Below are 15,064 nucleotides of genomic sequence, written 5' to 3'. Positions count from 1 at the left end.
GGGGAAACTAATCTCGCTGTCAGACCAACTAGCGTCACAAAGAGACCACATGAGAGGAGCTGGCAGCACATTTAGACCTGGTTTGGGTCGACAGGAGTAATTTTATATATATGTGTGTGTGTGTGCGTGTGTATGTGTGTGCGTCTTGTCTCAGCTTATTTTATGGTTGTTTGTGAGAAACAGGAAGTTATGACTGGCTTTCACATGGTTTATGTGAGAACTGGCTGAACAACACAGAACCTCACTGGAGCTTTAAATGATTTCAGCTCTGTGTGTGTGTGTGTGTGTGTGTGTGTGTGTGTGTACTTGTACAGATCTTTGTCAGGACCATTTTGAGCCCACGACCTACAGACTAACGGACGTTTTGGGAAAGTGAGGAAATATTGGCCAGTCCTCACTTTCTGACCCACCTTTAATGGGCTGTTTGAGGATTAAAACTTGGTTTTAGGGTTAGAGTTAGAATTAGGTTTAGGGTTAGGGCCTAAGGAATCTATTAAGTCATTAAGACAGAAGTACAAACATGCGTGTGTGAAAACAGCCTCTCATTTGACTGGAGATATGTAGGAAGACACCCCCCAGTGGCACCTGCCTGCTAGCACAACAAAATAAAAGACAAATATCAGGCGAATGTGATCATTTAGATTTTTTAATCTTCTGCAAGGTTTTTACGAGCAGATCCTAAATCCACCAGATATCACCTGTGGTCTCATTTAAATTTGAATCATAATGTACATTATCTCAAGGCACTTTAAACATTTTTAGAGAATCTCAACAGTTCCCACAATGAGCAAACAGTTTGGCAACTGTGGAGAGAAAAGAACTCCCTCATTAACTGGAAGAAACCTCTGGAACCAGACTCAGGCGGCCATGTACCTCGACCGGTTAGGATGAGCAGGGAGCGGGAAGAGAGAGAGAGAGAGGAACATCCTTTTTAAGTTTTGTCTGACTGCTGGTTAAAATGAAAATAATGAGAGTGATATTTATAGATGTAATGAAATCATTAAGGATATCAGGAATAATAATAATCATAATAATAATCGTTGTTGTTGATGTTGAGTAGTGTCCTGTAGAAATGAGAGAGAGAGTGAGAGCGAGAGAGCACAAAGTTAATCACATGAAGTAAAGTAAGTGAATGATGGTTCAGCTTTCAAACTGCAGCCCTTTGAAGGATCAGATAAAGTGATATTATTGGCCCAGAGAAGTAATCAGAATAACATGCTCACATTAGACCTTCCTGTGGAAAGCACCAGGAAATCCACAGTGGTGAAAGGCTGAAATTACAGTCGCCTCACCTGCAGATCCGGATTTTCCAATCTCAACCTGCAGAATCTGCTGATGGAGGATCAGAGCAGCCAAATGATCAAATTATGATACGAAGGGATTTGAAAATGATGAATTGCTTCTGATCAAATCGCCCAAAAGCCGATGGAGAGACTGAGCCATGTGAACAAGAAGATGAAATGTTATGGCTTTACATAAACACACAAAAAGCTTCACTGTTACTTCGGCTTATTAAACACAGCAGTGGGTGTCATGTGATTGCCCTCTGTGAAGCGTGTTGAAATTTCACCTTAATTGATTAATACGATTGAAGCCTTTCAACAGAAGGGGATTTGTTATTTTTATGACATCCAGATACAATATGAAGGATTCTTCAAGGGACATAATGCTGTGATTCTTCCTTTCTGTCCTCCCTGGCTCTCTCTCTCTCTCTCTCTCTCTGTCTCTCTCTCTCTCTCTCTTATATCTGTCCTCTGTTTTGTTTCTCTGGACCTCAGTCTTGAAACCTCACGAGTGAAATAAGGAGTCGCTCAAATCTTTAGGAAGGATATCTGAATTTTGTAGAAATGCAAGTAGTCAGGTAAGAAACGTTTTATGCTGAATATTATATATAAACAAGTGGAACTGGCTGTTTTTTTTAGTAACACAGTGTTTTTTCCAGTAATAAGTACCAGATGTAAGCCTGATTTATTTATGTAACCCAGGTGCATGATGGGTGTGACCTTTAACTTCATATAACATGATGGCTGTATAGTTTCTGGAAAACACTGTTTTTCCTTTAAGGTGCTAAACTTTATCCACTTACTTAGATAGCAACTGTAAGTTTAAACAAACATGTCATGTAAACGCCATAATGTTCTTTTTCATTCTTATGATGGTTAAAGGATGGATTTCATGTTTGGTGTCATCATTTCTACCTTCACACTTCATCCCTCAGGTATCTGTTTGTCTCCAAGTGGTCCTCAGATGTGTCCCTGGAGGGAAAGACAGCTATAGTGACGGGGGCTAATGTTGGCATTGGAAAAGAGACGGCCAAGGACCTGGCCAGCAGAGGCAAGTGATCAGAGCTGCATGTCTAGAGACAGAATAACGAGTAATTAAGAATGACACGTTCTTTATTTATACCTGTGTGAGTGATAATAGCTGTGTGGAAAGATTTAATAATGAATAGCTTGTGCAAAAAAACAAATCAAGTGTTAAACAGTTTATCTGAAGCCAATAATGCTCATGAAAATGGATTCCTACTCTTTTTTAAATATAAGACAGTCATGAGGTCAGACACAAACACTCAGATGCTCAGCTTCACCTCACCATGATCAGATTTCAACGTTGCATGCTCATGCAAGCACGCACACCAGTAAGAGGCATTAATCTCGGCAGGTGCGCGGGTGATTTTGGCGTGCAGAGACATGGCAAAGGGAGAGCAGGCCGTCCGTGACATCATGAGGGAGGTGGAGGGGGCCAGGGTAGTCGCCAAGCAACTGGATCTGGCTGACACCAAGTCGATCTGCCTGTTTGCCGAGAATGTCTACAACAGTGGGTTACACACAAAAACACACACACACACACATACACACACAAGCTACCAAATATCTGCATTAGATATATAGACTCTAATGCAGATATTCTGTTTCCCAGGTGAAAGGTCTCTTCACTTCCTGATCAACAATGCAGGCGTGGCTATTTGCCCTCATGCCACGACAGTGGATGGATACGAGATGCAGTTTGGAGTCAATCACTTGGGTAGGAGATTCAATTTCAATTCATCAAATCAAATTTTATCTGTTATTTGTATTCGTCTGCATCAGTCATGGGAGGTTGTCCCTGTATAAAGTTATAGGCAGGGGCGTCACAAGGAACTTTGGGGGCCACTTATTTCACTCTCTGTGGATCCTGTGGATTTTTCTAAAGTTGCATATAATTCTAATTTTGCACCTTTTCAATCTGTGTAACCGCCCGTCCTCCCTCTCAAGGCCACTTCTTCCTGACCTTCTTGTTACTGGACTTGCTGAAGCACTCTGCCCCATCCCGCATCATCAACGTGTCCTCGGCAGCTCACGCCATGGGCAGGATCCACTTCGAAGATCTCAGCGGCGAGAAGAACTATCACCCCGTGCGGGCGTACGCGCAGAGCAAGCTGGCCAACGTCCTGTTCACCAGAGAGCTGGCCAAGAGGACTGAGGGTATGGGATGATGCAGCGGGGATGTTTATGTCTCTCTTTGTGTATTTACGTCTCTTTCACTGTGCATTACAAATTGTAAATGCGTCTCTTGCGAGTGTGAGAGTCTCATGCTTCTACCACTAGTGCTTCGGGCGAGACGCAGACCATGAAAACACATGTTTGTCGGAAATAGCCATCATAGAGAACCAATGCGTATTTGACTTTGACTGTCATTGTCATCGATCTAAAAACACATATTGATATAAAAATCCAATACTAGATAACGAACTGGAGTTATCGTGCCATGGATTCTGGGTTTTGACCCCATGCAGCAAACCTGCATTTGACGAATCATACACAACTCTCAAGGCTTTTCTTTGTTTCATTCTTTCATTTTCATATTTTGATGAGATATATCACACCACAGCGAGTCGTGTTAAACAAACCCCTGTCCTTTTCCTTCCAGCCCTTGGTGTGACGACTTACTCCGTGGACCCCGGGATGGTGAACACTGAAATAACCAGGCACATAAGGCGCCCTGTTGTGGACATAATCAAGACTTTCAATTTGCTGTTCAGGACCCCCGCAGAGGGAGCCTACACCACCATCTACTGCACCGTCACCCCCGAGAACCAGCTGCAGACAGGAGGATACTACAGGTCAGTGTGAAATGTTTTTACCCAGATCAACCAGTTCAAATCAGACAAGTCACATAACAAGCTACAAATACAAACATGTCATCATGTGACAAAATCAGATGAAGACATGAGGGACAGGCTGTTTAAAAATGGGAAGAGAATTAAAATGTTATGATGTAATGTACAAAGGAGGTAATAACTGTGTTTCCCACATCCATTTCCTTTTAATTCCTTTCCCTTTCATTTATTTTCCTTTTTCTTTCTTTTCCTTTTCTTTCCGTATGTTTTCCTTTCCTCTCCTCTCCCTGCAGGGACTGTGCCATTGCAAAGAGCTGCAGGGCAGGTCAGGATGATGGCATTGCCGTGAAGCTCTGGGCTGTGAGCTGCCACCTGCTGGGCATCTGCTGGAGATAAACTTGCAGAGTTGCTCTCCTCCTATATATTATGAATCAGTATCCATGAGTTCATATAGTGGACGATGTCAATACCACATAAATGATGTTATTGGATTTGCTGAATGCTGAAAATGTGACGGGGTTGATGGACAAACTAGACTGAAGTGGAGTCTGATTGGTGAAAGTCATGTGTGATGAAAGCTGCAAATAGATTGTGGAGAAGGAGAAGATCAGAGCTGCTGTTAATAAAAAAAACTTCTCTGATTAATCCAAACTGCTGACTGGTCTGAACTGGTTTATTATTATTTGTCCCAGTGATAAAGCAAAGACAACACACAAACAATCACAGTTGTTCACAATCACACAGCTAACGCTCTGAAGTAGTTATTCCACATTTACACGATTTTTTTTCCTCTTCAAGTGTAGAGCTTATTTGGAAATCCTCATGACTGGGATTAGGAATTAACAGCCTGGTCCAATCTGACTTTAGAGTAAAAAAAAAAAAAATTGTATAATACTCCAACATTATTGGAGTATTATTGTGATAATTTAATTCCATATGCATATAGCAACAAATCCCAACATACAGAGAATAAAACAAGTGTTAAATCTAAAAAGTGTATTACAAGTAAAATAAAATAAATATTATTATTATTAGGAAATGTTGGCCACATAAGAAATAAAGCAGTGAAAATGAATACAATAAAAATAAAACAAATTTTAACTATAAGTAAAGGCAAATATTACATGCCTACAAGCTTTAAGAAAGAACATGGAGATTTATTATTATAGAAAAACCCAATAGTTCCTTCAATGGAGTGAAGAAATAGACCCGGTGTGAGCATCCATGTGAGATAAACTCACATTTCTCTTACACCTCCTCTTTCAAATAAACACTTGCACTGTATCAGCACCCTGACATACTCTCTCTCTCTCTCTCTCTCTCAGGCGGGTCAGCCCAGTCCATACAACCCCAGTCTCTCCAGCAGCAGGAGGCTGACTCCCCCTCACTCCCTCCCTCCCTCCCTTCTCCCCCTCCTCAGCCTGGAACTTGTGAATCAATTTATGCGTCAGCCTCGCTCCTGATTGGTCCAGGCATATGTGCGATGACAGCATTGTGGGGGAGAGAGAGAGAAAGAGAGAGCGAGAGTGAGACAGCCAGAAATCCATTGATGAAGTGTCGGTGAGGAGAGAAGGAGCGTGTCTAGTTCATTTCCTGCTCAGGTCGTGAGGTGGATGGTTTTTACTTATTAATTTTTTCCTCTGGCTCTTCAGGAAGAATGTACCACAGGTAGGAAAGAAAAGGAAAAAGCACAGGCTGCATAGTATAAGTATAAAGGTGCAAAGTGGCTCTGCTAATGACAGGAATGTGAGCAATGTAAAGGGGATTACACTTTAACATGCCACCAGATTTGGCACTAGATTAAAGGGCACCGGTGTATTACTGCACAATGATTTGGTTAAAAAGAAGAACTTTAACCACTTACTGTGATTGTTTTTCCTCATGTGGACGTGGAGGAAATGAAGATTTACTTGAATTGTTGTGGAAAAAAACCCAGTTATTTCCATATTTTTATATCGTTGGCTCAGTCAGTGGAGATAATGTGCTATGAAACACGGATGTGGGATGTCATTGTTAATGTGGTGATTTTCTGTTAGCATTTTCCACAATTTCTTATGTTTTAGGAAAAATAACACTCAGGATCACAGCTTTTTGAATGACTGTTGATAAAGCAGATCCCTGACAGCACCAGCAATAGGGAGAGAAAACTTATCCCTCCTGTATTGATGCTCTGTGCTTGTTGCCCACTGTAGTGTGTGCTGTAATCGCTGGTCTTCTGACGAGAGGCTGGAGGGAAAAACAGTCATCATCACCGGAGCCAACACCGGCATTGGCAAAGAAACAGCCAGGGACCTGGCGAGAAGAGGTACTGCACAGTCCACCTGTGTCCATCTGAGTCACACTGTGTCTCTGCCCATTTCTTTTCTTTATTCCACTCTTTTTCATTTTTGCAAACTCTCAAACTGTGACACATTCCACAGCCTGTAGCTCCTAATGCATGAGTGCTTTAAAGCTACACAGCATGATCTTTAACTGTGCCCTCTGTCCCCAGACCTCCACCACAGAATCAGGGTTAATCCGTCTCACTTGTTTGCGGTGGGATTAGACATGTTTATTACATGTGGGGACTATGTCAAGCGATTTTGATAGCACCAGCATAACTTGGTGTATTCAAAGGCCAAACGCAGACAGGAAGGAAACTTGCTTTGTCAACTGAAACGAGCATCTTTGCTGAACACTTCACCAAATCCACGAAAAAGACAAATGGCAGAGATGGAAGACAGACCAGGCATCGAGGGGACAGAGGGAGCATTGTGAGGGTCTGCTCCCCTCCCGAGCCAGACAAGCAACAAAGAGAGATGGGAGGGTGCTCCCAGTAGTGCTCACACACACACACACACACACACAGCGAGTTATATGAAAAGTGGTTCTGCATAGGCAATTCAGTTTGTTAATGGGAAATCATAAATTTTAATAAATGTTTAAGCTATAAAGTATAACCCAAAGTTTTACAGTCTAATAAATAAAGGAGGAAAAAAGGTTAAATTAAAAGTGAGAGAAAGGAGATGAATGTCAGTGCTTCTTGTTTCAGGCGAATCCTCTGTCCAATCACTTTGCCACAAATGGAATTATGTTATAATATGATGACAACATGATGAGATTTGCAAGGATTCATAAGAGAAGGTGGCTGCTTGGGGCACAGCATCCTCCCATCAGCCATTTTAATAATGTATCAGTTTGGTTATAACTTTTATATTAAGATTCATTTCCCATCTTGACAAAGTGAAATGTTCATATACTCACTGCTATCAAAGGACAAAAGTTGACGTTTGAAAAGTTGTTGAATTGAATATCCAGACAATGATCAGGCTTTACTTTGTTTCTGTTTGCCCTTCATTTGCATTATTCATGCGTGCATAACAGCATGTAATCATCTGCTGGGTGATCTTTAACTTGACTCCCTCCACCCTCACTGTTTGTGTGTCGTTTTATTTAAATGGTTGAACTTGACGACCAGCGAAATGTGGGAACAATTGGGTTTTCCCACATGGGAGCAGCAGGGGAGAGACAAAGACACTGTGATGGGATACAGACACCACGCTCCAACAGATTAATGGTTCTCCTCTTCTTTCATTTCTGAGCACAACGGCTATTTTGTGTGCGTGTGTGCGTGCATCTATGTGTGTGTATGTGTCCTCAGAGCCCCTTTCTGGGCTCATTAAGGAGAATGCATCGTAATTTGCGTCAGAGGCGAATGAGAATGACACAGCTGAGAGGGCCTTGTGTTAATGGGAGCGGAGCGGTCGGCTAAATGAGATGCTGAGTGAGAGTTTAGAAAACATCAGAGGAAGATCAAATGCTCTCTGAGAGATTTAGGTGCGTCCACTTTAATTGACGCAGGCATCTCAGTGTGAATTTTTGATTTTGGGAAATTCGAGGGGTTTAAATCTCCTGTGTGTGGGACACTCTTCTTCACACACTAAATCACTGTCATGATCAGAGTATGAAGCAATTAGTGCATAAAGGCAAGCTATTCTCTTTGTCCTGTGATTTATCATGATGTAAAATTGACTTGTTGCACAATTTATCTTTGTGGGAACCAAGTACCCATCCGACACAGTTTCACATGACAAGGTTTTTGCATTCCGTGAGAAACTTGTAATACAAACATATAATAATAATCCTGTTTTTCAGGTGCACGCATCGTGATGGCGTGCAGGGACCTGGAGAGAGCAGAGGAGGCACGGACAGACATTTTGGAAGACACTGGAAACGAGAACATCGTCATCAGGAAACTGGATCTGTCCGACACCAAGTCCATCAGAGCATTCGCTGAACTCATAATCAAAGGTACAGGGAACTAACCAGAGAGTGATTCTAAAGATGGATGAAGGGTCATCCCCTTCTTCCTCCCACTATCCAGAAATTAAGCTTTAATATCCTGCATACGAACATCACCATGTTGTGCATTTGGAGTCCTGTCAATACACATGTTTGACCAATCACAAGTCAGTCTCAGCTGTCAACATGTGGCCTTGTTATATAACATCAAATAACAAATTAAACCCAAACTTACTGGAAACATTTAAACTTGTGTGGTGTCTGAAATGCTATGTGTAGTCTTCCCCATAAAATAAATGTATCTTTGGGTTCGAGGCCCACAGGTCCTGAGGAATTTGGAGAAAGCCTAAATATATGATAGGGCATTAGGTCACAGTTTTAAGGGGTACACTAAATTTGAGCTAGTGCCCTCTTTCCCTGTCACTGGACGGATGAGAAGAGCTGGATGAAAACCAGATGTGTTTTCTTTAGATTAACGAAAACAACCCTCCTATAGAAACGAGGAGTTGAAGTTGCCCCCTTAGAAGAGATTCACATTGGCTCCGAATCTCTCTCCAGGCGGGAGAGATTCACATTGACTTCGGATCTCTCCATAGGCAGATTGCATTGCTTGTATTGATGCTGAACTTTTTGGTAATAAACATTTTATACAGTTAAGACGGTGTCATCGGAGATTCCTTCATCGTCTTCACATCATCACAACCCCAATATACGACACTTGAACAAACATCAATGTGATAAGAGCAACTGAAAGTGAAAAGGGTTGGTAGTTCAGACCCTGACTCTTCTGTCTCTTTGACACCAGGCTCAACATTCCTCTGAATTGTTAATGCTCTGCCATCATTGATGTGTCTGCATGAGTTAATGAGATGCAATCTGTAGAAGCCACATATGAATGTAGTCAATACACGAAATATGAACTGCCATTAATGCCATTTATTCTAACTTATCATTTTTCTGACTGACTAATGTGCTTTTCAGAGGAGAAGCAAGTGAATATCCTGATAAACAACGCAGGCATCATGATGTGTCCCTACTCCAAGACTGCAGACGGCTTTGAGCTGCAGTTGGGAGTCAATCACTTGGGTAAGTCATCTCTGAGTTACGTCCATGACATAAAACTCATGGCTGTTCATGTGTTTATCTGCAGGATGACTGACAGAGAGGTTTTGGTAATTGATGCAACATAAACTGTAATATGTATTTTTTCCAGTAATAGGATAATATAGTGATTGGGATTTTCCCACAAAAGAGGGTAAAAATATTTTTTCTTCCTGCACTGCATCCTATTAACGAGCTGCACCGCACCCGTCAAACCCAGCGGACCAATATATCAGCCTGGAAAACGATCTGGAGTCACTTTTTTCTTGGAACTGTCAGCGTTTTCCCCCACGTTGGACCTTGGCTTCCTTCCAAATTATTGTTTCCTCCGAGGTATTTTTATCACTGCCAGGCAGAGAGAGGAACACGCTGTGCTCGAGTCACCCACACATCTCAACACACATGCACACATACATTACTGTGTACTTGTACATGAACCAACATCCTGTAAATGTACACATGCGTGTTAAACAATGATAAACTCTGGTCAACAGGAAAGATTTAACAATGGGACGGGAAGCGACACATTGGAACCAGACGTGACACTTTACATTGATGCCACTGTGAATGTGTTCCCTGAACAGAAATCAATCTTTCTCTATTGTTTCCATTTGTTTAAATATAGTCGTTGTTTTTACCATTTGAGGAGCAATAATGTGAGTTACATTAAAATGCTATTATCTCATCTTTCTGGCTCCTAATATATTGTGATTTTCTTCTATTGAGGTCGTAAACAAAGTTGAATGAATGTCAAATACAAGCAGCCAGATCTATCAAGATCAGAGTGTCCTGTTCTTGATGAGTCAGTGCTCAGTGGGTTGTCCTCACGACACCCACCTCTCACCCACCACACAGGAGGAATTAAACCGTATCAACCCTTCATCAACAGCTGCGGCCGGATATTCTCCTGAAATCTTCTCGGGGGGCTTCTCCTGCCAGTCGCCCTGTAAAATGCTCACAGAATGTTGGAGTGAGTCCATGTGAGAATACAGTAGCATAGTCACAGTGTGCGAATGGGTGTATTGATGATGTTTCTAACGCACGATGGAAGCAAAACTGGAAAAATACAAATATGTCATGATGAAGAAGAGGGGCCATACAAGTTGAAGTCGCAGAAGAAGATAGGAAGATTCAAGAGCTTTTGTCAACAAGAGCTGATGCTGGTGTCGATGTACTGGAAACAAAAACCTTGAGCTTTCCAAAACAGAGTTTACACGTCATGTCCCCCCTCCTCCGTGCTCCACCCTGACGCCACCGCTCATCTCAATATTCTGGAAATGTTGCTGTTGTTGCGACTGGTGTCTTACCCGGACAATCGCATGCAGTGTTCTTCATATGTGAAGTCCAGAAAATGTCTGGACCGGATTTTCTGGACAGCTCCTTTCAGTGTTTATTTAAAAAATTGTGTGCATTGCACTTTATAGGGGCTAAAACCACAAGCCAAAAGATGACACAACATTTGTTCCTGCATGAGACACAAACATTTATGTAGCATGAAGCGAGGGCCTGAAAGGTGTGTGTCTCCTGACTGTCCTCAGGTCACTTCCTGCTCACTCACCTGCTGCTGGACCTCATCAAACGTTCAGCTCCGGCCCGTATCGTGGTCGTGGCGTCGGTGGCCCACACCTGGACGGGGCTTCGACTGGATGACATCAACAGCGAGAGGAGTTATGACACCATGAAGGCATACGGACAGAGCAAGCTGGCCAACGTCCTGTTCGCACGTTCACTGGCCAAACAGTTACATGGTGAGTTGAGGCCGCCAAGATTTTCAGGGAGTTATTGCCAAAAGAAGGAAACGTCACAGGATGGAAGAAAGAGTAAATAGATTGGTTTTACGTTAATGTACCTTAATGTATTTAGTTTAATTTACTCAATTACCAAATAATAATAATAAATACATTTCATTATAATAGATTTATTCATTATTGCAATTTAATTACTTAGAAGTCATGCTTTTAATTGCCTTTATAAAAATTAAAAAAACATTTACTTATCTACCTACCTATGCCTCTATTACCAGACAATAAATGGACTCAAAAATACACAAAAAGCATAAAATTTGATATGAAATACTTTGTGGTTTGTTAAACCGCAAACATGCTCAATGCATCCTTTTCAAATTTAAAACTGTAAATGCAATAAATTGAATCTAATAACTGTATTTAATTAAGCTGAGTGAATTCAATTCAATCTGTTTTAGACATGATAATGGGAATTATATACAATTCAATTATACACAAATCTGTTAATGTGTGAACATGAATACATGAAAAATAGTCTTGTTGAGAGACTTGAGAAAGGAAAGAGTTGAGAAATATAGCTTTGTAGTTAACTAGATAGTTAGATAAAATGAAACCTAAGTCTAAGATATGTTAATATATATAAAGCAGAAAGCAGACAGCAATGTTTTTAGTTTAACATGAGAACAGACTGACATTATTTTACCACTGGATTTGTTGCTCAGGTCTTTGTCTTTCTTCTTTTCTCATTCGGAGGAAGAAGACTCCTGTTACATATGAATCAGACTTTCACTGGAAGTGAGCCATTTTGTTGTCTCACTCCAGTGTTTTTTTCTCTCTCTGCTTAATGGGCAAGAACTGAAAGAAATGACTTTAATTAAAAAAACAACTCTCTGGCCTGATGTTTGATTCCACAGATCTTGAGTGCAGCTCTTAAAACTCAGCCCATTATAACTCAGAAACAAACAAATTGAACATTAAAGGGAAGAATAAAATAAAAATGAAATACAAACACCATGGTTGATGGAGCTTTTTATTTGAATTTGCCAACAGATCACGCATGCAAAGTCATTGATGCTCTATGGATGTGCAAATAACAGGGTCATGTGTGCTCGAACGTGTTCACATGATTATACAGTGAGTTTAAGTGACTGTACAGGTGCCTGTGCTGTCATATGTTACAGGAACAGGGGTGAGCGTGTTCTCTCTGCACCCGGGGGTGGTGCAGTCCGACCTGTGGAGGCACCAGCACCAGTGCATCCAGGTGGCTGTGAAGATTTTCCGGATTTTCACCAAGACGACAGTTGAGGGAGCTCAGACCACCATCTACTGCGCCGTGGAGCCCGGCCTGGAGAGTCAGAGCGGGGGGTACTTCAGGTACACACAGTATTTCAGCCAACGTACAACTGGTTACACAAGCGCTTCTGCAGTGCCGGCTTCACGCTGCTCACTATTACTACCTGCTGACTAACAGAAAGATTTATTTGAGAGTTTTCAATTTTGTTTAACACTCACATAAAGACACCAAAGTACGTAACAACCATTCTCTGTCCCTGTGTGTGTTCAGTGACTGTGCCCCTGCACGCTGCTCCAGGGCGGCCTCCGATGACGACTTAGCCCAGAAACTGTGGGAAATCAGCTGCAACATGCTTGGCATCACCTGGCAGTGAACAATGGGAAATTAACTGTGTAGTGGAGGACGTTGTATGTTAAGTGTGAATTTCATCTTTAAAAAAACAAACAGCACTATTAAGCACTTAAAGAGGCATTGTTGTTTCTGTTACTGTTGTGAAAATGATGTATTTTAATAACTGGAAGTACAATATGGTCCAAATATGACTGAAGCCTTATTTTATACATAATGGAAAGAATCTTATGTTTAGTCAAATTGCATTGATCAAACAGGGTTTCATGTTTTACCCATATTGTCAGATTGTTTTTCTACTCAGTAGAATATTGAAGAAATCATTTTGAATTATCTTTTCACGATACGTTTGCTAGTTTATATGGTTATTCTCTGTTAAGTTGATTTTGTTTCTGTGTTGCAGATGCTGCTCTAGTTTGCGAAGATGTTAGCTTTGCTTTTGACGACACATCATGAAATTCTTTCTTACTTATTTCCCAAACATTCAGTTTGCAGAGTCCTGTGGAACAAAACGTTTTTTGGCACTGATGAGAACAATTTGGCTCCAAACGGTCTCGAAAAGTGAATGTGAATGAAGTAATGCACTTACTGTAGATGGCAATAGGAAAAGGTTTACCTTGTTCTTTTGTGGCACTTAAAGTGTCAGAATGTCATTTTAATGAGTAGTGGGTGGCACTGGGTGGCCTCACCTCCCTTGCTTCTGGGTTCAAACCATCCAGACAGCCCAGGCCTTTTGTTCGTTTCCATATTCTCCTCGTGCCTGCATGGCTTTCCTGTGAGTACTCTGGCTTCTTTCCACAGTCTGAAAACATGCAGGTTTGGTTAACTGGAGTAATTGGAGGTTAAATGGTCCGTAGGTGTCAATGTGAGCCTGGATAGTTGTTTGGTTCTCAGCCCTGTGGTCGTCTGGTGATCTGTCCAGGATGTACAGCTCCTGTCTGATGTCAGCTGGGATCGGCTCCAGGATGAGCGGTTACAACTGTTTCACTACATTTTCTTCTGTGATATCAGAGGTCTTTCCTGTTGCGGTAACAGTTGTAACCACAATATGGTTACATGTGGTTATAATGTCAAGGTGCTAGGAAAGCCTCTGACGATGCGGCAGCATGTACATAATGTAAAAAATAAAGCTGTTAAAATGAAAAACAAAGTTTGGCTTGTTTGCTGCATGTGTGAGTTGTGATTGTGTGTATATTGATGACAGGCTGCTGGGTTGACTTTTTCAGATGCAGTGACATGTGACACTGGTATGAATTTTGCCTCTGAGATTTAAAAGAGATTAGGTGAGATTAGTTTTAGTAATGAGAGAACTCAGGATTTTAAGGTCTCAGTCAGTGCCACCCAAACAGATGACTGAATTTCAATGAGACAGATTCCAAGGTCACTTTGTTAGAGTGACTAAAGTGAAAAGTAATGTTTGAATCCTGCTGCTTACAGCATCGCACTGTTTCATATTATTCACTGTTCTGATAATTAATTGATATCCATGTACAGAATATTATCTTTTTCTAGGCATGAGTATTACACTAAGTGTGGTGCTTGTCACAGCACAGAATAATAAAGAACACGGATCAATAGAACAGTATTTACAAATCTTATGTTAATCTGAGTCACATGGGGGTGTGTGTAAGACTGAAGGAATGTAGGTGTGTAAAGAGATTGAGGAGTGGCCACAGCGTTGCCTCTAAGCAACACATGAAACATGATTTGAGCACGACTGATTTAACAGTTAACCAATTAAATCAGCCGATATGAGTCTTTAGAAGACATGATGGGATCAGGAGTTAAACCATGAAGAAAAGATGCATTTATGTTGATGTAAAAAAATGTATTTTATTATTATTACATATGATTCATCATCCAACCATGAGACCCAAACTCATGTAAGTACATTAGCTTGAAAAAAGCCAAACTACAGAGGGCTATATATATATATATGCTGAAATAAAGGAATTGAAATTCTATAACTCCCTTATCTCTGTATCAGCCCCCACAAAATCCATATTGGTCGGGCTGTAATTATGATTTGGATAAATAATCACACATAAAAACATCCCATCAGTCAACTTTCCTGTGACCAGAAATTTAATATAGTAAATCAGCAGTTTTGAAAAATTCTCACTTAAATGTAACAAACCGACAGCGAAATGTTCACATGCTTCATTAAACTGCAGCGTCAGTAGCCTCTTATCAAGA

The 15,064-nt window shown here is 41.1% G+C and overlaps 2 protein-coding genes across 2 annotated transcripts; both read left to right on the top strand.

Annotated features, from left to right (window-relative positions):
* Window positions 1-1,706: 1,706 nt before the first annotated feature.
* On the top strand, window positions 1,707-4,750 carry LOC109629458 (retinol dehydrogenase 11). The gene is made up of 7 exons (XM_020087178.2): window positions 1,707-1,861; window positions 2,219-2,334; window positions 2,662-2,817; window positions 2,920-3,024; window positions 3,255-3,464; window positions 3,910-4,102; window positions 4,393-4,750. The coding sequence occupies exons 1-7, from the start codon at window positions 1,848-1,850 to the stop codon at window positions 4,493-4,495; spliced, it is 897 nt and encodes a 298-aa protein (XP_019942737.2). The 5' UTR covers window positions 1,707-1,847; the 3' UTR covers window positions 4,496-4,750.
* Window positions 4,751-5,606: 856 nt separating this feature from the next.
* Window positions 5,607-14,018, top strand: LOC109629459 (retinol dehydrogenase 12). Its single transcript, XM_020087179.2, has 7 exons — window positions 5,607-5,767; window positions 6,292-6,404; window positions 8,234-8,389; window positions 9,362-9,466; window positions 11,020-11,229; window positions 12,408-12,600; window positions 12,791-14,018. Exons 1-7 carry the CDS (start codon window positions 5,757-5,759, stop codon window positions 12,891-12,893), a joined length of 891 nt encoding a protein of 296 aa, XP_019942738.2. The 5' UTR covers window positions 5,607-5,756; the 3' UTR covers window positions 12,894-14,018.
* Window positions 14,019-15,064: the final 1,046 nt, after the last annotated feature.

This window comes from Paralichthys olivaceus, chromosome 17 (assembly GCF_024713975.1).
Source record: "Paralichthys olivaceus isolate ysfri-2021 chromosome 17, ASM2471397v2, whole genome shotgun sequence".
Taxonomy (NCBI): domain Eukaryota; kingdom Metazoa; phylum Chordata; class Actinopteri; order Pleuronectiformes; family Paralichthyidae; genus Paralichthys; species Paralichthys olivaceus.
This window is presented reverse-complemented; position numbering and strand designations above follow the sequence as displayed.